General features: G+C 35.7%; 7 protein-coding genes across 7 annotated transcripts; 5 read left to right on the top strand and 2 right to left on the bottom strand.

The window, feature by feature from the left end:
- Positions 1–127: 127 nt before the first annotated feature.
- Positions 128–7,950, bottom strand: EIN_043790 (hypothetical protein; the record flags this gene model as incomplete). The annotated part of the gene is made up of 2 exons (XM_004253564.1): positions 128–483; positions 597–7,950. The coding sequence occupies 2 exons, from the start codon at positions 7,948–7,950 to the stop codon at positions 128–130; spliced, it is 7,710 nt and encodes a 2,569-aa protein (XP_004253612.1).
- A 2,296-nt stretch (positions 7,951–10,246) lies between these two features.
- On the top strand, positions 10,247–11,131 carry EIN_043780 (hypothetical protein; the record flags this gene model as incomplete). The annotated part of the gene is made up of 1 exon (XM_004253563.1): positions 10,247–11,131. The coding sequence occupies one exon, from the start codon at positions 10,247–10,249 to the stop codon at positions 11,129–11,131; it is 885 nt and encodes a 294-aa protein (XP_004253611.1).
- A 197-nt stretch (positions 11,132–11,328) lies between these two features.
- On the bottom strand, positions 11,329–13,314 carry EIN_043770 (hypothetical protein; the record flags this gene model as incomplete). The annotated part of the gene is made up of 1 exon (XM_004253562.1): positions 11,329–13,314. One exon carries the CDS (start codon positions 13,312–13,314, stop codon positions 11,329–11,331), a length of 1,986 nt encoding a protein of 661 aa, XP_004253610.1.
- An 879-nt stretch (positions 13,315–14,193) lies between these two features.
- Positions 14,194–15,066, top strand: EIN_043760 (hypothetical protein; the record flags this gene model as incomplete). The annotated part of the gene is made up of 1 exon (XM_004253561.1): positions 14,194–15,066. The coding sequence occupies one exon, from the start codon at positions 14,194–14,196 to the stop codon at positions 15,064–15,066; it is 873 nt and encodes a 290-aa protein (XP_004253609.1).
- Positions 15,067–15,461: 395 nt separating this feature from the next.
- Positions 15,462–16,160, top strand: EIN_043750 (hypothetical protein; the record flags this gene model as incomplete). Its single annotated transcript, XM_004253560.1, has 1 exon — positions 15,462–16,160. The coding sequence occupies one exon, from the start codon at positions 15,462–15,464 to the stop codon at positions 16,158–16,160; it is 699 nt and encodes a 232-aa protein (XP_004253608.1).
- Positions 16,161–17,702: 1,542 nt separating this feature from the next.
- On the top strand, positions 17,703–19,541 carry EIN_043740 (hypothetical protein; the record flags this gene model as incomplete). The annotated part of the gene is made up of 1 exon (XM_004253559.1): positions 17,703–19,541. The coding sequence occupies one exon, from the start codon at positions 17,703–17,705 to the stop codon at positions 19,539–19,541; it is 1,839 nt and encodes a 612-aa protein (XP_004253607.1).
- Positions 19,542–20,026: 485 nt separating this feature from the next.
- Positions 20,027–23,898, top strand: EIN_043730 (hypothetical protein; the record flags this gene model as incomplete). The annotated part of the gene is made up of 1 exon (XM_004253558.1): positions 20,027–23,898. A coding segment is annotated over one exon (3,872 nt), but the record flags the coding sequence as incomplete, so codon positions are not given.

The following is a 23,898-nucleotide window of genomic DNA, read 5'->3' as shown; positions in this document are numbered from 1 at the left end:
AAAAACACAAAAACCTCTTTAAAGTTTTCAATCCCCCAAAAGTTATGAGTCATACCTCAAAAGAGAAAAATTCAACTTCGTCTGCTTTTTCATTGCTTACCAACTAACACAAACAATACAAAACTATTCAATGAATACACAGAATGACATTGTTATATGTCGCAACATGCAACGCAGAGTTCGTTGTTTCTAAAATGATTTGTTTAATAGGTGCTGGAAACACGGGGATAGTCCCAATGAGTATATTCTTTCGAACATTAGACACTGCCAATTTCCACAGTGAGATTTCTCCACTTGATGTACCAACAGCACAGAAAATATCATCCGTCCAAATGGGACTTTGTGTGATGACTACAGACGTTACTCCACTCAAACAAATTGATTCTCCAATTTGGTCTCCATTAATATCGTAATGAATCACAGTGTTCCGCGTCGCAATAACAAAGTCGCCTATTTGGTCGTCTATTGATATAGAAACAATTCCTTAGTGTTATTCTCATTAATTTATTTCATTAATATTAAATTAATTAAATATAGTAATTAATATATATTAACTATTGAATACTATAAATATATTAATAAGAATAATAACAAACCTTCCCCTTCTTGTGCTTTATGGAGACATAACAACGTCCAACTATCATAAATACACCAATTCCCATTGACATCCCCAGTCACTATTATTTTACTCATTCGCCCTATTACACAGACACTCACATCACTGTCATGTCCAAGTAATCTTCCCGTCTCATTTGTCTCTCTTTTCACTACACTTAACTCACCACCTTCTCCTCCAACTACTACTATTCGTGCGTCGCTCACCACGATATTCCCTATACTCAGTTCGTCGTAATATCTCACCTTCTGTTGCTCTTCAAGACGAAGTACTCCACCCTTCAAAACTCGCGCAGTAAATTCACTCAACACAAGTTCGTCCCACCGACTTGTTAAGACTTCTGAATTAACTAACCGCATGTTCCCAACATTGTAACCGACTTTCTTTTCAACGTCAATTGTATACATCGCTTCTTTACCAAATATCCCACTGTAATAGACACTTCTCTCTACGTCGCGCTTCGGGTGGTTCTTAGTGAACAACTGAAGTGGACAGACGCCAAAATTCTTCACACGCTCTTTAGTTACTTTGACCTCTTTTTCATCCATTTTACTATAATCCACTTCATAAGTGCTTGGAGGAAATATATTACAGAACTCCTCTGCAGCCTTTCCTCGTTGCTTTGAACCAAAGATCAAGTCTATCCATTCGCACAGATGTTCGCTACAATATGGTGACTCAAGTGCCATAATATTAATTCGAATATACTCTCTCGCGTCATTTTTAGACCACACCGGAAGCTCCATGTTCTTTAAAGTGCTTCTATCTTTCTTTTTCCCAAAGTCAATGGTATTGAAGTTCATCGTGAATTGTGGCAAGTAGTAGAACTCCGGTATAGCCTCGATCGGCGTTGTCTGGAGATTGTCATAGAAATTCCCAATCGAGCCGATCAGCCGTTCCGTGTCAAAATGCCCATCGAAGAGTTTCATGTGCATGTACGTGTATGGCTCAGCTCGAAACAGAAAGACTAAAGGCGTTGCTATAGAACTGTAATGGTTCCCATAATGCGTCCCAACCTCCGCAAATTTGTGTTGCAACTTCTTGCGGCGCTCTTCGTCTTGTGCGACAACGGGATATGCAAGATCTCTGTATATCTGTTTTGAGCTTAAGTCGATGGATTGGCTTTTGTTATCTTTAATGACCCAAGGGAACACGGGGTACTGTGAAACGTCGAGTCCACTTCTTCCACTCTTCACATTAAGGTACATCAAATACTCAAAGTTTGATATCACTCCACATCTCCACATTTGTTGTATATCTGTCGTCTCCATCTCTTTAATCTTCACTATTTTGACTTGTTGGAGTGGCTGCTTTTCATCTTCAAGTGTGTCTTTCGCTTCTGTTTGTTCTTCTTTATTGTCATTCAGCAGAATTTGTGTGTTTTGGTGTTGGATGACGACTCGAGTCGATATTTGGTCTGAAATGTATTGCTCAAGAGATATCAAATGAACTTTATAGAGACTTTTGAGGAATTTGTCATAGTTCTTCTCAAACGCTAGTAACACACACCGCCCATCCTTCATCACAATTTCAACGCCTTTGTTCTCCAGCAAATATCTTCGCTTTAAGATCATTAAAATGTCCGTCAATTTGTATTCCTCAACACACCCCTTTTTCGGCACTAATCCTAACACTTTTATTAAGTCGTTTGTGATGTACACGACACTTGGTATCTCATCGACGCCATCAATTCGTTTACTCTCAAACATGTCTTCGCCACGAAGAGTAATTTTGTCATCCCTTCCAATTCGTGTTTGTTCTTGAATTGTTATTTCCTCACCAAAATCAGTCCTTTTTGTGGTGTACTTTGTCGTGTAATTGTAGTCGACCACGATTTCGTTGCGCATGAACATCGCATTGAACCTGTCACTGACACAATACCTCTTAACTTCTTCTTCAAAGACTCCGCCGGGCATTTTAACAAACTTTTCGATGGTCCTTTTCCTCATTTGAATTTCGCCTTTGTCAATTTCCTCTTGTGCTTTCTCGTCTTTTTGTTCGCTCAAATACACAGTAATTGCTCTCTCTCGACGTCGAACTATTTCGCTCTTCTTCTCCAAATTCTCTTGCCGTTCGTCTCGATCCTTCTTCTCTTTATTGCGACGCTTCACACGAGTCAGAACTTCATTCATGCGAGCTTCTTGTTGAATGCGGAACATCCTCAGATCCCTCCAAAACGTGTCGATAACGCTTTGAATGTCTTGGTCGTATTTATTAAAGAACTCGTCGATCTCCTCAGTGCTTTGTTGTAACATCTTTTTGAAGCTTTTCCTCAACTCTCCGCTCGGTAATAGTTTCATTAAAATGTCGGTGTATTCCATCACAACTATTTTAATGATGACAATGTATGTCTCTCGAAGTGCTTTATCCCGACACCCCCGATACTTCATCAACAAAATTCCAAAGATCGACGACACGCACGTCTCACTTTGAGTCTTTTTGCTGAAGTAATTTTGACTGTGCAGATGGTGGATGACCGACACTAAATTCTTGTCTTCTGTAGAACTTAACAGAAGTATTCTGAAGCGATCCATTACTTGCACCCACATTAAGTCATTGTCTTTACTTTGATACTCTTTGCGCTCGACATAGACTCCACTCAATATAGTGATACTTCGTTCGACAAAAGAAATGTCGACTCCCCAATTGCCACAGAGCATCACATCCATCAAGAACGTGCAGTACTCGATGTAACAGAGAGACACTTTCTCCTTCCCTAACTTGTTAACTAACGACTGTAACTTAAGTGCCGTGACAGTGAAGAGCTCCCGGAGTAAGTCGCCACTACTTTGGATATTCGCAGAATCTATAAAGACTTTGCGGAAGTCGCCACCTTCTTTAATCGACATTGAAATGAAGTATCCAATGGTCTTAATCATATCACGGAGCACGTCTCTTTGTTCTTGTTTCATGACGTTCTTGCCTACAAAGTCCCCATTCGGAAGTACTACACACTTCAATAAACTTTCTACCGCCTCGTCGGAGTCTAAGATTGCACTTCGCAGCGTCTGGTATTGATGTAAGACTATAGACAACATAGAGACGGTGTATATCACATTGTCATATTCGCTTTGTTTAATTTCAGAGACAAGTGAAGCTTGAATGATTGACATTAACACTGAAAAGTGTTTTAAAGTGACTGAGAAATGGATTGGGTGGTCTTCATCAGATATTTGGATATGGTTTTTGCCCGCTGGTGGGATGTGAAGTAACAACGACAGCACAGAGTCTATCGCGTCTTTCCTTTTCAAGAAGATACGGGAGTGTCTTTTGAGGACATCCGCCTTATTAGAAAACTCTGCACAAAAGCTCTGTGATGTGAATGAGAGTGTTGCGGTCAGATGTAACAGAGCAGAGAAGAGAGGCAAAGGGAGTCTTGGAAGTGACAGAAATTTGCACAAGAAGTCTGACGTGATGTTCAGAATGTTTCCCTTGGAAATAGTAATAGCGTCTAAGAGGGAAAGGACTTTAGAACATCGGTGGACACAAAACAAGTAGTTTCTTGTTTCTGGCGACACAGAAGTGTTTTCCAAATCCAACAGTTGTGGTGACTTAAAGTCTTCTTCTGTTAATTCAAGAGGGTTAATAGGGCTTTGTGGTGCTGTTAGAGTCGTAAATTTCTTTTGAGCACTTTCCTCTTGTAGTTGTGTTGGTGACTTTTGAGGAGTCAAGTTGTCCTTCAAAATTTCCTTCGTGTTTTCTTCACTGACATAGTCGTTGATTTGCATAATTTCTACACCCCCAGTTATCAATGTTGTTTCTTCACCTTTTCCTAATGGACTCTCCTCATGCTTTGTATAACATTCTCCTTTACTCCCATCATCACTCTGTCGAAGAAAGTCAAGTACTTTATTCGACTCATCAAAGACTCTCAAAAAGTACATTAAAAAGGAAGCCAAGTCGTTCAGTTTTTCATACGAAGCGTCTAAGCCCAAAATTTCTTCTAACAGCCAAGTTGACTCTTCGATGACTTCGTTGCCGACTTTGTCATCGATGAAGAGTGCCATTAATTTACCCACAATCCCTCCTTTAATAAATAAGTTCACAAAACAACTTTTCTGCTTCAAACTCGTCTTTTTGATTTCGATCTTTACCACAGAAAAGATGTGGATTAACAGAGCAACGTTCCCCTTCAAGATATCAAAGTTAAGTAAAATGAACTGAACTATCGACTGTGCTATTTCCCCCAGTCGTAATTTGGTGTTATTGTGTGTCACAAAGTCGAGAAATTCATCGACAATTACGACATTGAGGAGTTCTCGCTTTTCAAGTAAAACACACCCCAACACACTGATCACCTTTTTACTTATGATTTGCTCTTGTATTTCCTTCGACGTCAAAATGGTGTTCAACAGAATTTTGAGACTGTTTTCAAGTGCTTTCTGTGTCTTCGAGTACTCGACCAAATACAGTAATAAAGCGACCCCTCCAAGCATATTAATACTCATAGAAAATGGCATTGGAGAAGTTTGATTGACAATGCCTTCTATAGTGACATCACTTCGACTACACTCAGACATGATGTCATTCAGTGAATACACCACACTCGTCGGGTCTATATATATCTCACTCTCACTACAGAATCTTCCTCTATAATTTATACCCCTCTTCACTATTTCGGGAATCAATGTTTCTATGTTACCGTTGACTATCATAATGTCACCAACACTATAAACATACCGATGTGTTGGTGACCCTTCATGCCCAACTATCACTTCACTGTTGCCTTCTAAGATAATGACATTTCGTGTGCGTCTCAGCTCGGAAGTACCATCGATGTATAGAGTCAAAAAGTCATTCATCACAACACCAAGATGGTGCCACGTGTCGTACTCGACTCGTTTCGACATCACGCACTGCCCCTCGTAATTCACTTCAAGCTTCCCATTTCTCATCTTAAGCTCGATTACCGTCTCTTTGTCGACTGAATTACCAAACAAATTGCGCTTGATGGCAAGGATCTTGTAATCGCCAAGACTCACTTTGAACCATCCAATGATGCTCACCTCATTGCCGTCAATCCATACCGACTTCTTAATATATGAAAGACCCTCTTTAGTGTCAATGGTGACACCGCCGACGTTCTCTCCCGTCGATATGATTTGGAGACTTTCATAGATCTTCTCGTCTTGGTCACTTTTGTTCCCAAGCTTCTTCAATATCCGTTTCAATGTCGACGGCTTTATACTGTATTTCCCTATTAGAGTGACCAAATCCATAACTTCAGAATCACAGGAATAGCTTGTGGTAAGGATGTCTACAATGCCCATTATAAACGCATCGTGGAGGGAAGACACAGAAGACATGAATATGTAGATGTTTCTGAGCAAAAATTTCCACTCGGACTCGTCGAGTCTTTTGGAGTATCTGATGACGGTCGGGAGTAAATACGTGTTGACCGCTTGAACACTGATTTCCCGAGTAAAAACATCTTTGCATGTCTCGACACTTCTCTCACAGATCAACGCGATGATGCAAGACCCCAGTTTTAAACTGTCTTCGTGGTTCAGTGGAAAGTATGAGAGAAAGGTATCGATCAATCCAACTGACACTTCTTCATGAAGGCGTTGTCTATTTGCGACCGACCCATCTAATGCTGCGACGTACATATTCACACATGACATCACTATTTTAACACGTTCAGAGATGGTCTTCTCGCGAACATTTTGCAGTGATTTGTCGTATCCCCACTCATGGATGTATTTCCCGAGTATCTGAAAGCATTCGCAGACACCAAAAGTCTCTTGTACAACGGGAGAGACGGAGACTATTCGAGAAGCAGACTCTATTCGACTTAATGGGTCGATGTCACACCACAAGTCTCCAATGAATAATGAAGTGATCAGTGCACATTGATCTGCGGGGATGATAGGTAGAATTTCGACTAAAAAATCAGTGATGTACTTCCTCAGCCAAACCACACTCATATAGATATTCGAGACTAGTCGAATCCGACTACTTTCCTCTGTAAACAAAGAAGTGTTCTCTCGACATCCAGAGATGATCGCACATATACACTTGCTCATGTGCTCGACGACATATTCACTTGTGTTTTGTGCAGATTTACTGGAGCAGATGATAACATCGATCATGGGACCTACAAAGAGCCCAAAAGCCTCTTGTAACTTTCCTCGATGACTTCCAATGACTCGCAAGATGAAGTCGACGAGAGGAACCATCACACTACTTTCTTTCATATTTGTGGAGTTGACCAAAGTGCGTAAGACATTGAGGACTCTCTTCGTGTCGTACTCCACAGAACACATCAAATATTCGACCATTTCTAAGACACTCGCTACACACTTTTCATCGAAGTTTGGGAGCATCAGACACATCGTTTCAATGTATGTTGGGAGAAAGAGGAAGTTGTACGGATTGTTAAATAAGACGACTTTGAGTGCTTCTAAGGCCGGTTGTGTTGTTCTTTGATTCTCAAGCAACTTCATCAAACATGAGGGGGTACTCACGTTCTTAACGATCGGGTTGTTCGACATTTTCTGGACGTCCTTTGTACCCTCTGCGACAATCCCATCACCTATGAACGAGAGAGCTTGCAATGTGTTTATGATGGAAATGGTGAGTTCACCTATTTCCTTTGTCTCGACCACTTTCTTCATTAAAAAAGTGGTGATTGCCTCGAAGAGCAGAGCGTTTGAAAAGACGTTGATGACTTTAGGTGCAAGGTTACAGACACTGAAGACAGTCTTGATGTATTCCTCAAGCACTCTGTAACACCCCAAACTTGGTTTGGTATCTGCTAAAGTCCTTACAGTGTTCTCAATGACGTTTTTCATGTTGCCACTTAACGCAACTTTTAACACCATTTTTGTTTGGAGACTTTTTGTGACTGCTCTGAGGATCGGTAAGAGTTTCAGTGATATCTCACTCTCTTTGAAATTCATCACAAAGAAGTCTGAGGTGATTGGAAGGGTCACTGCTGGGCAAAGAACCATAGCCAAGTTATACATGTATTGGAGTACCATAGTGTTATTTGTATCAATTGACTCTTCACTGTCGTCGGTGTCGACTACAATGTTGTTGTTCATTAATTCGGCGTAGTACTTCCAAAACACCACACAAAAGGATTCCCGTTCAAATCGATGTTTTGTTGTCTGGAAGAACTCGTCGACTACAATACACATCGCTTGAAAGACAACACTCGCAAATGGTTGGCGGAGTAAATCGCCTTGTTCAAAGACTTTAAAAAACTGATCGATGATGACAGGCTGTAAATGGAGTGTCGAATTTGTTGTCATCAGTCGTTCTAATGTGGGCAATTCCGATGGAGTTACTACTGCGATATAATCCAAGTAGTATTGCTCCAGTCTTTGCATCTTACAATTGAAGTTTCTTTGTTGGTTTCTTTCTACTTTTTTATTATACAAAATGGTTTGTTATATAAATTTTTTCTATTTTATTCGGAGTATCCCAAGGAGAATATTTTGTTTGAGTAAATCTCTCGATTGTTTAAATTAAATAATTCATGTTTTAATTATTATTAGTATGCCAAAGGAAATGAAGAACATTTTTGCAAATTGTGTTGAAAATAATTTTGACATATTTTTCAGGTTATTCGAAATTTTAATTATTTTTCTACTGTCTTACACTTTTTATGCCTAAGATATTTGTCAATAAGTCGTTCAATGTTTTCTTTGTCTAATGTTCTTTTATTACTACTAATGGTTTTTCATTGGTAATTATTATATTAATTATAATTATAATAAAAAAAGTAATGGTTTATTACTTGTATAATTATAATATACAAATAGTTTCATTAATTCAAACCATAAAAAAATTAAAAAGTATTTAATGTGGTTAATAATGATGTTTTACAATAAAACACAAATTTTTTTATTATTCAAAAAACATTTTATTTTTTATTTTTTTGTTATACAAAGAACACAATGGTTTTATTTTTATCATTTTATTGTTTTTCTTTTGATATGAATTATTATTTATTTTCTAAACTATTAATTTGAGTTGAGATTATTTGTTTTGGAAGTTGTTAGACTTTAAAACGGCATTAAAGTCTAAAAAATGATAATACAAACTTTTTATTGTTAATTTTATTATAAATTATAGTTTATAATCACATTTTTGCCAATTAAAAAAATTATTCTATAATCCAATTATTAATAAATTTTTAATTTATAAACCTATTTAAATAATTCAATTCACTATAACCATTTATATAACAATTAAATTGTAATTTCAAATGAAAGAACACCAAAATGTCAAATTTTCATACTAATATAAATTCCATTAACACTTCAAAAAACACTTCCTGTTAAAAGTGTATATAAATACTCTTTTAATATTTCGGGAATTGACCACTTATTTTTTAATATTATAAATATAGTAAAACAAACTATATAAATAAATCATCAAAATAATCAATTATTTACCAAGTGCAGAGAAATACAAGAAATAAACAAAGCTTTTACGTGTTAAAATGGTTTGTTGTTGATTCACAATGTCTTGTTAAACCTTTATTATTCTGTTTTATTTTCCAAAATCATCAAACGGACTTGTTAACACCACTTATTGAACTTATCATGTTTCAACAAAATCAGTATTAATTACATTGCAATTTGTAGTAAGAACAGTCAATGAAAAATATTAAATTTTAGAAAATGTAAACTTGAGTTAAAAATCAGTTTTCCACCCATATGTTGATTGCATGTAATGGTGCTGTTGAGTATTTATAACACGTTCTTTGTTGAAATTTTTTATTTGTTAAATAATAAAAATAGTATCTATTAGTTTTTAAACTAAAAATCAAACTAATAAAAAGAAACCGATTAAAAAATAAAAAAATGATGGTAAATGTAAAAGTGCGTTGTCGCTTTGTTTGGAAGTATTTTTGCCTTTAGTGGACTCGCAGAACGATGATGTAAAAAAAACGGTGTTGCGATGTATTTATGAGGTCGCGGTGAAATAAAAGACACATTCATCACACAAATAACACAAAAGTCGATTCAAAAATTCGAAGAGAAAAAAAGATGAACCAAACACAAATTATGTTTAACTCCTTGTTGTACTTTTGTATGTTGTTTCGCAAAAAAATAGCGTTCTTTGTGAGAGATATCTTTTACGTTATCATGACAAAGTTTGAATTACTTTTATACGACTTTAGATAAGAAAAAAAATAACCGATGATGTCCATGTGTTAGAAATTGAAGAAAACAACGAGTTAACGTCGATTTCTAAGCGACTATTCTCCGGTTTGTTTATAATGAGACGTTGTTTATATGTGATACTTTTTGACGATAGCGTTGTTTTTTTGATATTTTAACTCCAATTGTGAATTGCTTAGTGAGACTTAAAATCGGAAAGCAAAATACAATTATGTTACTTAAATATTTGTTTGTTTATCGGGTTTTTTCGTGTGTATTACAATACACATTTTCCCTCTTTTTTTGAATGAGTGAAATTATATTGTAAAACGTAATTTTTTTAAAACATTTTTAAAGCAAAAACATTTTTTAAAGAAAAAAACGATGTTTTTTTAAGTGTTAAAATAGTCTATTTAAAAGGCAACAATTATGACATTTAGAAAAATAGTGACTATAATTACCAAAACGAATGTAAACAAAATACTCAATAGTAACTACGAAAGACAATTCTGTGATGGACGATGACACTTCATCGACGACATTATATCCACCATTAGAATCTATTCCTATTACACACGGTCCGCCTCTCAATGCTGAAGACGTTGAAACAGATGTCAACACTATTCAACCACACGAGTCATATTTCTCGAGTTGTTTGAAGAACGTCTATCTATTCTTTCACTTCATCTTCAACTTTCTGTGTAACTTCGACCAACTCATTCAGAATGTGAAAGACGGAACTTTTCTGAGGTGGTGCTTGAACGCCGGGTGTGTGTCTGACACGCTATGTGAGTGCTTGTGTTATTGCAAATGTTTGGACTTCGACTTTTATGACGAGGAATGTAAATGTCCATGTTACACGCCCCTTTGTTGTGTACCGTGTCGAGTGATTCTGTGTTGTAATTACAAACACACCAATTGCGAAAATGCGGGATTCGTGAACTGTTGCGACTGCATCACAAGATGTTGTGATGAAAGTTGCTTCTTTCTAACAACGTGGGTTGTCGTGCCTTTACAAAAAATAAGTAAACTGTGTTGTAATCCATATGACACTTATTGTCTTCATTGTCTTTCAGTAAGAAGCGTGTATGGAACGTGTTGTGGTGTAATGACGTGTGGGTTTTGTGGGGATACAGTTCGGTACAAAAAGATGTTCGATTATATATGGATGTGTGGGTATTGTGACGAGAAAATGTGTTGTCCATGTAACTCCTTGTTGTGTTGTAAATGTTGTGAACTCAACCTTTTCTATTATCCGTGTTGTGTAGTTGGGTGCTGTGATTGCAAAAGTGTGTATGACAAAAATGTTGCATATTGTGAGCAAAGTGCAGAGGAGTGTCGGTACTTCTGTGCACAGGACAGTTCAAAGGAGTGGTGTGGATGTGATATTAGTGTATAGTTTTTATGTAAGTTGTTTATAGTTATTTTATAGTTTTATTTATTATTTGAATTCTATGGTTGACATATCTTGATGATGGGACAACATTAAAGTTTTCTGTGATATTCATCTTCTTCACAATGCAACAACGATACTCTTTGTCTACCACCTTTCAAACGATCTTATATCAAACACCAACAATATAACTGAATAAAAGACTATTTGTAATTTTCGATATCAAACGTGAACTTCTGATCTCCTGTATTGACAAACAGCGTTCCAAGCCTTTGCACAGCAAACGCGGCGCCGATATTCTTCCATGGAATTTCAATCTTTTTGACTATTTTTCCATTCAACGTGAAAAAGACTTCTTTCCTTGTGTTGTTGTACCCACATCCAATCACACACTCACAACTCTCAAACTTGTCGAACGCAACATTCACGTTTTCTCCTTCACCCCCAATATCCAACCCGTAGAGACACCAATCATCGGTGTGTATTCCAAGTGATCCATTTTCCCATCCAACGTGTATAGGGTATGTGCTATTTGTGAGTGCACTTCCTTTCGTATCGTACAACCCGAGACTCAACATACACCCCTTCTCTTTGACTTCAAAGTACGGGACTTTTGCACTGGTTTCATTAAAGTTATTGATCGTGAATAACACTATGCGTTCGGGTCGAAAGCTTCTGACGTTCTCTGTGACTTCGTTGTAGCAACTGAAGTGATTATTAATCAAATAATCGACTGAATGACATACAAAGTGTTTGTTCGCAAGAACGCAGCTCTTTGTCTCCCCCGTGTTTCCAATGACAAAATTCGCCACATTCACTTCCTTGATATACGAAGCAATTTGTTCACCATTTTTTATCACCGTGTCCGTACTTCTCTCAACATGAAAGATACACGACGCACTGAAAATGCCACCTACAAAGCCAACATTCCTGCTTTCCACTATTTCTACATTTTCGGTGTTTTTAATGGACCAATTGAAGTCAATTTCAGTATCCGAGAAGAGGTGCACATTCTCGACAATGGCCTCGGAATGTGTCAAAAAGCGAATATGCTTACTGTCTTCGACAAAGATCTCTTCGATCGCAATGAGAGAGTCCTCGTCGTTCGTGAAAACGCAAAAATCACATGACTTGAGCTCAAGACAATTCAGAGCGTTAGTGACTTCCAATGACACATTCGAGACTGAAACTAACTTTAAGACCTCAATTTTGTTGAAATTAATTGGATATTTAAAATAGTTCGCATCCACCAATTCTGGAAGAGAAGAAACACAAATGTTGTATTCACGAACACTGTCTGGAAGTTCCAGTGAATATTCAGTATTTGACATATATTTGTGAGTTAAGGAGAATGCAGATGCTGCGTCCAAATTGGCGCCGATTCTTTCATTCAAAATTTTGAGGTCCTCTCCTTTTCTCTCGACTTCTCCTGAAAGCTCAAAGTCGCCACAAACCCCGAAAATGTCGTCTTTATTACACATCACAGACCCGGCGTTTTTGCAGTAAAATTTCCCTTTCTTGACAAAGTCGATTAAACTTCTGTCTTCAGGAACTTCGGCGACAACGTAACACACCTTCTCGTTGTACGACTTTTTCAAATAGAGTTCGACACTTCTCAAAAGATTGAGTGTCGTCTCGTTTAAGACGATTGTGGACTCCAAGTAACTATCAATGACAATAAGATTGGGGTACTTTGTTCCAATTGCCTCGCCGTTGTCTGTGAGGTTCTTCAAGAACAACGAGATCTGTTCTAAGTCTCCAGAGAGTCTCCTCAACGACATGAATTTCTTAGAGTTTGAGATGATTAAATTGTTGCACGGGTCGTCTTTTTCATACACTGGATATAAGAGAGAAAGACTCACAACCTTTGGGAAAATGGTGTCTGCGTAACTTTGAGTTAGTTTCCCTGCAATTGCGTCTTCTAAAAAGTTAGGATTTCTTATGCATTGAACAGAGGAAATGTACTTCTCAACGGGAATTTGAACTTCATCGAAATCCACTGTGTCCAAATAAAAATGTGAAAGGAACCAAGAGAGATCTATTGCACTGGATAACTTAGGCGTTGTCTTAAGTGACTTAACTGACTCATAACAGTTATGACTGACAAGAATGAAATTGTGGATGTCGATATAATTCGTCAATTTCAACACTACGTTCGCTAAAAAGACCATCTCAAGTCGACTTACCATTACTCTTCCTATTCATTTTTGAGTTTCTTTTGAAGGTCTTTTTAAATAATTTTTTTCATTGTTTCATAATTTAAAAACAGTCCATTTTTGATCATTTGAGTTGTGTTTTTTATTCATACATTTTACAAGTGAACTTATTGTTAATTCTCGCATTTCTTTGGTTGTTTATTGGTCTTATTTTAAATAGTATAAATTAGTATCAAAATACAATAAAAAAAAGAACAACTGAATGTATATAGTAATTTATTAGAATAATTTAATAAAAAAAAGATTATAATAAATTGGATGATAAAGTCAACAAAAGAATACAATAATTAGCATTGATTTCCATAACTAAGATTTTTTAGTTTCAATAATTCTGTTATTAACTTAATTACCCATCTATTTACATAACATCGAAATAAAAACATTTGAAAAAAGTTCTTATTTGATATATTTTAAATAAGACTTTACTTTAAGTGTTATTTTTTTGTTGTATCAAGTGGTTAAAAGACGGAAAGTTTTTTTTAACCCAAAACAAACAAAACTTTATTGTTTTATATACCAAATTGACTTTCCACTTTATAAGGTTATAAGTAGTGTTGTGTGTTATAATCAGAATTGAATAACTCAAGAAAATAATTTTAGTCTTATTTATTTGACTCAATAAAAACAGTTGTGATGTTCTTTTCTCATTTTGTTGCATTTTTCTTAACTAATTGTTTACTATAAAAATATAGTTTTATACCTATTTAAATATAATACTTGATGATCATATTGTGTTAAGAATTACACACTAACATTAGTAAAGTTGATTGCAAATGTGAATTTGTTACAAAACAACTTTCTTCAATCGGCACTATAAAACAATTTATCTTTCAAAACAAAAACCTTTATCCGATGTTGACGACTCGTTATGCTGTTTTAATTCGCCTGTGTAACACTCTACTTCCAGGAGATCCTGTTGAGGATATCAAGGACATTACACCAGAAGTTGTAAATAAGTGTTTAAACAACTCTGCTTTTACGACGTCTTCAATTGGGGAATTATTAACACAGCACTGTGCCGAAGTGAACAAGTGGCTTTTGTCCAACAAAATTCAATCGGAGTGGAGAGATGGCACCTTATTATGTGAGTTACTAGAGAAAGAGGGTGTTCAAATGAATGACTGGAAAACACTTCCTAAGCTCAAGCGGATCAAACTTTGCTTGAAACGGTCGAAAGAGTTAAAGATCCCAAAGATCATTTCTGCAGAAGAAATTATGTTGTGTAACGACGACGTCCCAGTCATGTTATTCATCTCACTATTTCGGAACAAAGAGATCGAGCTGAAAAGAGTCGAGGCAAGTGGCGAACACGTCGAAGAGAAAATTTTAGTTGACATCCCCCAGCAATTGAAAACGGAATTCTTTGGCGCTAAAAACGCGACGCTGTTGTTCGCGCAAAAACTCGAGAAGATGATCTCCGACGACTTGACTCGAAAGGGTGACAAACATGTCTCTAAGTTGGCGCATAAGTCCATTTCAATGGAATTCAATAAGAGAAAAAGTATCTCTAACACTGACTTGAACTCCCCTAGAGTCGCTGTTGCTGTTAAAATTCGAGAGTTATCGAAGACACCAGATGTGCAAAGAAATGGTACACCAAAATTAACACCAAAAGGTACTCTACCACTTAAAGTGTCTTTTTGCGAGACTAAAAGTGGAGACGTGACCCCGCTAGAATGGACAACAAAGTCATTCTACAAAGAATTGAAGGAAAATGCCGAATGAAAGATTGAAATGAAGAATGATGATATTTAGATTGACTGAAATTTTGAACTGAAAAAATTCGACGCTTATTAATTTATTATTTAATTTATTAAAAGAAAAGTTAAAAGCTTAATTTAATGTCAATTCGTTTTTAAACTATTACTAATCTATAAAATTTTTGTATTGTATAACTTTATATTACCTTGTAAAAATTATAAATATACTATAACAATATATTGTAATCAATAGTTTGTTATATAATAAATTAATATTATGTTGATATATAAAAAACAAAACAAGGTCGATAATACTTTTTTATTACTAAAACTCAAGATATTGTCAAAACTATTCTATATAGTTTTTATACTATATTATTTACTTTTTATTAATTGTGTTGGTAGACTCATGAACAAACAATGAATACACAGTCTGTGTTCTATGTCGACTCTCCCCCATCTCCCAATCGTGTTTCCACTGAAAATAAACACACAAGACACGACACAGACTTGCAATTAACACCTAATCATGTTTCTGAAGAAGACACAACTCAAAGTTTACAGGCGTTGAATGATGTGACACCTGAAAATGTTGACGAGTTGTTGTCCGAGTTTTCAACACTCATTTCTGTTGGACTTGACCCAACACTTGAAATCCCAAAACTGAGCGCCCTTGGTCTTAACGTTCTTTATTTGGCTGTCGAAGATGTTGCCGACTGTTTAAAAGGTTTCGATGATGAACTTTCAGCACAGTACTATCACCTCCTCAACAAGATGGACAATAATTGCGTCAAAATCAAATTCATCGATTTTGTTCTGTCTTCTGGCGAAGGCTATTGTGTTTATTCTGATCCAACATATCACACAACAAAACGTGTTGCGGCACTTGCTGCAACATACATCATTAACTACATAGAAGAACAAAATTATGTGCTTCCTTGTCCATCAACTGACGAATTACAAATGATACTTCTCACAATTCTTCAGTGCCAAACACCACTAAAAATGTGCACAAAGCTGCGCAATCAATTCGATCGTTTGAGAGACTTATTAGATGACTTCCCCCCTTTGATTTTTCAATCAGAAAGCAGTCAAGAAGACTATTTTTATGGTTTTTAATGGGCTTTCAATTTAGTAGTTTTATTAATTATATTAACTCGTTTATATACAAAGTATTACTACATCAAGTGTAAAGAAAAAAAAATATAGTCACCCGCTAAAAGGTATAAATTTCCGACAAATGGTCTAAAGAAACCATATTATAGTTTTTTGAAATTATGATTTTAGATTGTGTTTCAATTTGACATTAATTTCTTTATATCGAAAGTATTTCAAAATAAACTAAAATTTTACTAAATTATAATACATTGTCAAAAATAGTTTAAAGGTGAACTGAAAATCAATTTTAATGGATAATGCCGTACATGTGCATTTATTTGGACAATACCAAAAAACCAAACCTGCAACTGGGATGGGTTTCGACAATTCAACCAATTCTTTAGATGTATCAGATTCATTGTGTTGCTCACTCAAAATAACATAACCTTTGTTAGCTTAACTCCGTATGCTTCTCATTTTCTTCAAGTTCTTGATTTGGGGATATTTGGTGGGCTTAAAAGTAGAATGTCTTCTTTTAAAGCGAAAGACGGTTTTGTAAATTTGCTTTTTCAAGAAGAAGTCGAGAAGGAAAATGTGGATGGTAATTTGTTTTAGAAAAAACATTTTTTCACAATATTGAACTCGGAAACAGACTAATAGTTAATGATATTGGTGGATTCTTTATTTGTGGTTACAACACCTCTTTTTAATATTATTGCTTTTAAACAAGCTGTCATAGTCAACTGGATTGACAAAACACCCCAAAGTGTCATGTATTAATTGATTGCCTTTATCTTTTAAACCAATTAAAAGGCTTGACAAAAATTGATTTAATGTGATTTTTTTGTTTTTTGTTTTTTTAATGTTATTTGTGTTATTTTCACTGTTTTTTACAATTATAGTTTAAAATAATAAATTATAGTTTCTTTAGACCATTTGTCGTGTTTTTATTGCTTTTAGCGGGTGACTATAATTGATTAATTAATTAATAATAAATTATAATTTAATTGTTTTAGTATTTATTTCTTATAAAATTTTAATAGATTATGTATAAATATTATTTAGAATATAGTTTTTTTATATTTATTAATTATTATTTAATTTATTAATAGAATATAGTAAATATGTTTCAAATATATAATTTATCAATTATTGTGTCAATTATATAGTATAAATAATTATTTATTTATTATATATGTTTCTGTTATAACACTTTTAAGTTTTGAAAAAAATAAGTAATAAATTTGGTTGATTTTTTTTGATTTTTTCAATATAAACAAATTAAAATTTTAATTCTAATTTTTACATTTTTTATAAATTTTAACTATATAATATAGTTAACCAATTTTTGATCGAAAATAATTTAATCATAACAAAAACATTGTTTATAATAAAAATCAAACAATACGACATTGTTCAAAAATCGTTTTTGTGGTTTTTGTTTGGAAAGAATAAATTTATTAATAATTTAAATTAATAAATTACTTAAAATATTATTACAATAATACATCAACAATAACAATAAATATCTAGAAAAAGTCTAATAGATAAGAGACTCCATAGATGCCTTTATTTCCACTTTTTCTTCTATTTTCAAATATTAAACTGGCAACTTGTAACGAGTGTTATAGCCTCGACGGCACTGGCTGTGTGTTTAATATCAATTCCACATGTTCTGGTGAGTTTTATATTAATGACTCGAACTGTATAGCTTCTCGTGCTTTCTACAACAACAAGAAGATCACAAGTATCATCTTTAATGTGACTAAAAGGGTGATTGTTGGGAATGAAGCTTTCAGATCGTCACTCTTGTCGAGTTTTGTAGCGTCCAATGGCATCAAGCAGTTGGGTACCAATTCATTTTTTGGGACTAAAATCACAACAATTGACTTAGATGGTGTCGAGGATATTCCACTTAGTGCTTTTGCGAATTGTAAGCAACTTCAGAGTGTATTGAATACACCAAATTTAAAGACAATTGGCGAGAATGGGTTTTATGGTACCAACTTACTCTCCCACATCACTTTTGGTAATCAGTTGACTCAAATTGGCAACTACGCCTTTCAAAGTAGTGGTCTTGTGAACGTCAGTTTTGACGGGAATGTGAATGGGACACTAATTGGCAACTACGCGTTTTATAACTGCCTCAATTTACTCACTGTGGATATCACGAATGTCACTTCTATTGGGGAATACGCCTTTTACGACTCTTCCAATTTGGAGAGTCTTATTAACACTGAGAGTCTCAAAACAGTGCAGACTTCTGCGTTTAGTGGGTGCGACAAATTGAAGGAAATCCATTTGGGTCAAATGGTGTCACTTGGGGAGAGTGCCTTTGGCGAAACCCTCACTTTCATCTTCTATCACGGCGACGAGGACGTGCGGGCGTGGGTGTCAAACAGTGTGAGTGCCGGAACGACCATTTTTGTGCCTCGGAGTTACAACGACACTAAATTTGCTGAGCGAAGTGTAGTGAAAGTGCTTTGCCACTCTCACGAGTATATAGACACCACAATACAATACACTACAAATGTTGATGAAAGTCAGTGTAAAGAGTGTCCAGAAGGGACTGGCACGTTGGATGGAGTGAATGATAATTGTGACTTAGACACTTCTTACTGTCAGAGAGTCAACCCTAATTGTAAATATTGTGACGGACAAATTTGTGCGCAATGTACAGACAACTCCCATATCACAGAAGACACTCACAAGTGTTATAACATCAGTCCTGATGGGTATTACCTTGATGGTGATATATACAAACACTGTGATGCGCATTGTGACACTTGTGAAAGTAAAGGCTCGTGTACAAAGTGCTCACCAAATTACATCTACATCGAAGACACTTCAAAGTGTGACAGTGAGTGTCCCAAAGGGAGTTTTGTTCTTGGCAATGTGTGCAAAAAGTGTATGTCTAAATGCACTGAGTGTGTGTCTCAAGACGAGTGCAGGACATGTGTTGATGGGTATTACTTTAATGGTATCAAGTGCGCTGCGTGCAAAAGTCATTGTGACGAGTGTTATGACTATGATGTCTGTGCCTTGTGTGAAGACTCCTATTACTACCAAGAAGACACCGAAGACTGTGTTAAGTACTGCCCTTCAAATTATTTTATCGACAATTTGGTCTGTCGGAAGTGCAATAAACACTGTAAAACATGTGAGAACTTTTATTCATGTGAAGTCTGTGAAGACGGATTCTTCCCAAAAGAAGACGACGGCGAGTGTGTTAACCCATGTCCAGAAAAGTACTTCCTGCAAGACAAAAAGTGCTTGAAATGTCAAGAAAAGTACCTTTTGCCTTGCACTGACAACGAATGCAAAGTGTGTGTGGGAACAAAGAATGGTGCACTGAAAGTTTCTATTGTGTTGACTTTAATGGTGTCCGTCTTTGTATTGTGAAAACAAATGGAAAGTCAAAAATTGATTGGGTTTAGTTATTTAACAAACATTTTTTATTTATTTATAATTATATTAACGAGTTGTTATTTTTTTATTTTATATATTTTAGAAGGTCGAAATTAACGAGTGTTGTTTAACTATACTGTATTTTATTTTCTTTAAATAAACAACTCATAATTTAAATTATTTATGTTAATTGAAAACCACAAATAAACTACTTTTTAATAATACATTTTTCATTTCCCAAATTTGTTATCAACAAAAACAATCCTCTTTTGAAACTATACATATAATACAATTAAACTATACTTAACCATAATTAAATTATTCAAAAAATGATTTATTATGGAAAACACACTTTTGTTCTTTTTTGAAATGAAAAACAGTCAAAAAAATCTCAAAAGAAAGTCATTTAATCTGTTTGTCCGTAACAAAAACTTCACTGTAACTCCAAAATTCACAACACTCCAATCTACCACATACAAATGAGTGGTTTTATTCTTGGCAAATTATTAAAAGTATTTTTAAAGGACTTCATTAATGTGAGCGACAAAAACGTCAAGTCGAGCTTCACAGAAGTTTATTTGACAAACGTCTCGATCAAAAACGACTTCTTAGAAACACTCAATGTCCCATTCACACTAAAGGAGAACTTAATTAAGACGGTTACAATTAAGACGGACATTAGAGGAATCTCCGCATTTGCTTTGGTCGATGGCGTCACCATCGACCTCGCTCTTAAAAACTCGTTTGTCGAGTCAACAAAGGAAGTTGATTTAGAAGAGATTAAAATCCGCGTTATTAAAAAATTTGAGGAGACTATCGAGAAAATAGCGAACAATGAAATGGGCGGATCGCTTGCGTTTTACGTTAAAATGTTGATTGAGAAGATCGACCTTCTCATCACGAACATCAACATCACCTTTTCCGATGAAAATAGCGCGTTTTCGCTCACTGCAAATTCGATTCGATACGAAGACGACAAACTCCAAACAGCACAGAAAAATGAGAAGAAAAAGGGGTACAAAACAAGGAAGTTCATTATAGAAAATCTGAGTCTTACACATACATACAATGGAAATGCATCAGATATACTTAACCTCCCAATCTGTCCAGTCAGTGTGTCATTGATCGAGGAAGGAACGGGAAGAGTAACATTTTCAATTGATCTTGATAACAACTCAATCGTCTGCGTAACAAAGGAACAGTACGACCACCTCATGATTTCGATGTCGAAGTTGGCATTCTTTTCACAAACAAAAAACTTCATTCAACTGAGACCAAAAGCGACAGTCGAACAAGACAAGAAAGCTTGGTGGAAATATGTTGTAAATGCAGTTAAAATACTAAAAGCGCAGAATACAACAACAACGGAAAGAACAGAATTGGTCAATTCAGTGAAAGAAAAATATATCGCGTTGTACTCCCAATGGAAACTTAAAGGAAATCAAAAGCCTAAAGAACTTGTCGATTTGGACATACAACTTAATTTGAATGAAATTATTAAATTGAGATATTCGGCGTTCCAATCGATGAGAGAACACACGAAAACAAAACAACAGGTGAGATCGTTTTGGGAAAAGGAGGGATTGAACAAGAACCAACTTGAAGAAATTTGCAAATACTTTGAAAGAGAGAACGACGCCGTTTCATTGCAATCAGAGAAGTTTGGTATATTTGTTCGAGTCGAAAATGTCGTTGTGAAGATCGAGAACGTTTTCACTGCGAATGTGCGTGGCGTGTATTTTGGAGGAAGAGTCTTTGGAAAGGGCTTTAACATCGAAATTCAATGCGACGGATGTGATGTCCTCGAGAACATCACAAAACACCCAAATGTGTTACAAAAAGTTGACCAAAAGGAACATATCTTTGAAATGAATATCACAAGACCGATTGTTGGACATACACTCGATGTCAAGTTTAATGTAAAAGAAACAAAAGTTGTGATAACCAAAGTGTTGCTCATGCAAATTGCAAAGTTTCTACAATTGCCGCAAAGTGCGGATGCGACTTTGTTGAAGTTATTCACACTCAAACAGTTGAGGAAAATGTACGACTTGGCCACAAACGAAATCATTCAAATCGCAAACGAAAAAACAGTGAAAATATCACTTAACGGAAACGTCGAAGCGCCAACATTGTGTTTTCCTTTGATGCACGACAATGTTGTGACGCCGTTTGTTAATGTCAAATTGGGAGAAATTAGTGTGGAGCCATTGGACACTTCGGAAAATCAAAACACGAAATTCTCGTGGAAAAAGTTCAAAATTGAACTCCAAACACAAAGTGGTAAAATTATCGAGTTAGTTGATGGGGTGTCTGGTAATTTGATGTTCTCGTTCCCAACAAATGAAATAAACGCAGTCGGACAAACAGACAAAGTCAAAAACACAAATTTGGCCGCCCAGAAAGACCAACCAATTCCACCAAAATGTTTGGTTGACATTTTCTCGACTTTTGAGCCATTACGAGTGAATATCGACAAGGAGAAAATTGATTTTATGAGAGAAATGGTCGAAGAGTACATGAGCGGTTGGGACTTGGTGTTCCCAGACGATCACAATGATTATGAAGACAACGACACAGTCGAAATTAAACAAAAAAGTTCTCAAAAATTACAACGGAATCTTCTCAGCTTTTCTGGGCTTCTCCAAGAGGTCGAAGTGTCTTATTCTGAAGACAAAGATCTTTCAAACCCAATGGTCACTATTGCCAGAATGAAGGGTGTCCATCTTAAAATATTAGGAAAGGACACTGAAGCAACACTCAATGGAAGTATTGAAGCACTTGAAGTGTTGGGAAAGCGCATTTGCGAAGGCGAAATTGACACCAACGAAAAGGAAATTTGCTCGATAAAAGGAAAGGAATATGGCTTGAAGTGGGATGTGTTGCTCGACACGGAGGCAAAGTCTTTAAAAGGGAATTTTGATGTTTCAAAAGCAAGTGCTGTTTATAACGGACGTTTAATTGGTGGTATAATGAGGAGTTGCATGTCGACATTAGTCTCTTTCAAAACTGACACTCGTGACCCTCAAAAGAAGGAACAACAGCTTCGTGTTGTACTGAAATCGCCAAAAATTGTAAAAGGAGACAAGGGGCACCGAAAATTCGGGAGCATCCAAGGTACAGTTCAAATGGATTTTAATGTTGGGGAGATAGACCTTTCGATACAAAACGAACGATTCAACGATGTGTGTAGCGGTGTTGTATCATCAATTCACGTGTCTGTTAAAACGGGAAATGATAGTTCGGTTGTGTTAAGTGTTGGGAATATCAAAATGTATGATGTGGAAAACAATGTAACGACAAAGGAAATACTATGGAACGAAAGAAAGTTGATTGAGTTCAAGTACTCTAAGTCCATCATGCAAAACACTTTACATTCTCAAATTGAAGAAATTGGTGTTCACAATATCGACATGAAGATCAATTCCATTCAATGTGAAGCAAGTCCACATTTTGTTGGGAAGGTGGTCAATGCAATACTTCAAAGAGATGTGGTTGAGATGTTTGATGCCGAAGAAGTTCAAAGGGAGCTCTCTAAAGGCTATAAAAATCTTGCACTTGGAGTTACTTCTGTTGTCAAAAAATTTGCACTTAAAACAAAGAACGCCATTTCTCTTATTAATCCGAACATCTCAATTGAAGCTCCTAAAATTATTCTAACTGATGACTTGTTCCAGAACGCATTGATCGTGTCACTTGGAAATTTTGAGGTTCAAAATTCTTATGTCTTTAACAACAGTTGTTTATGCCAAAATGTTACAGTGACTATTTCAGAGTGTTCTGTCGATTCAAAGGAAAATAACGTGGCCAACGAACTTCTCAACAAAATAACAGGCAAAACGGATGTGGCAATTCAGTGGAACATTGACGAACACAAAATAGAAGAATGTGATATCACTTGCAATTTTGAAAACACGATCGGGTGTATTGTTAATTCTTCGCAGATCCTTTTCGTACGTGGATACATCACTTCGTTGATATCCAATTTTGAAAGAAACGTGATTCAGAAGATAAAATGTCTGAGACCAAACAATTTGTCACTTCCATTAAAGTCTATTAAGGACAAAACAATTAATACGAAAGATAGCGTTAAAATTGGTTTCCAGTTAGTCGTGAAAAACATCGAGTTCACATTCTGCGATTTAAAGAAAGTTGGTAAGGTCACTGTTTCAAACATTTCATCAAACTTCCAACTTCAAAAAACCTCCAATTTTGTATTTGAGTTGACAGTTGAAAATGTCACCATTGATGATCTTCGCCCAGAATACGCACACACTTTTACGCGCATCTTTGAACGACTTGACAATGGAAATTTGATAGCAATACATTCAGAAGGGAATTTGAACACATT

The sequence above is a fragment of the Entamoeba invadens genome (genome assembly GCF_000330505.1).
Source record: "Entamoeba invadens IP1 unplaced genomic scaffold scaff_1105074724821, whole genome shotgun sequence".
NCBI lineage: Eukaryota > Evosea > Mastigamoebida > Endamoebidae > Entamoeba > Entamoeba invadens.
This window is presented reverse-complemented; position numbering and strand designations above follow the sequence as displayed.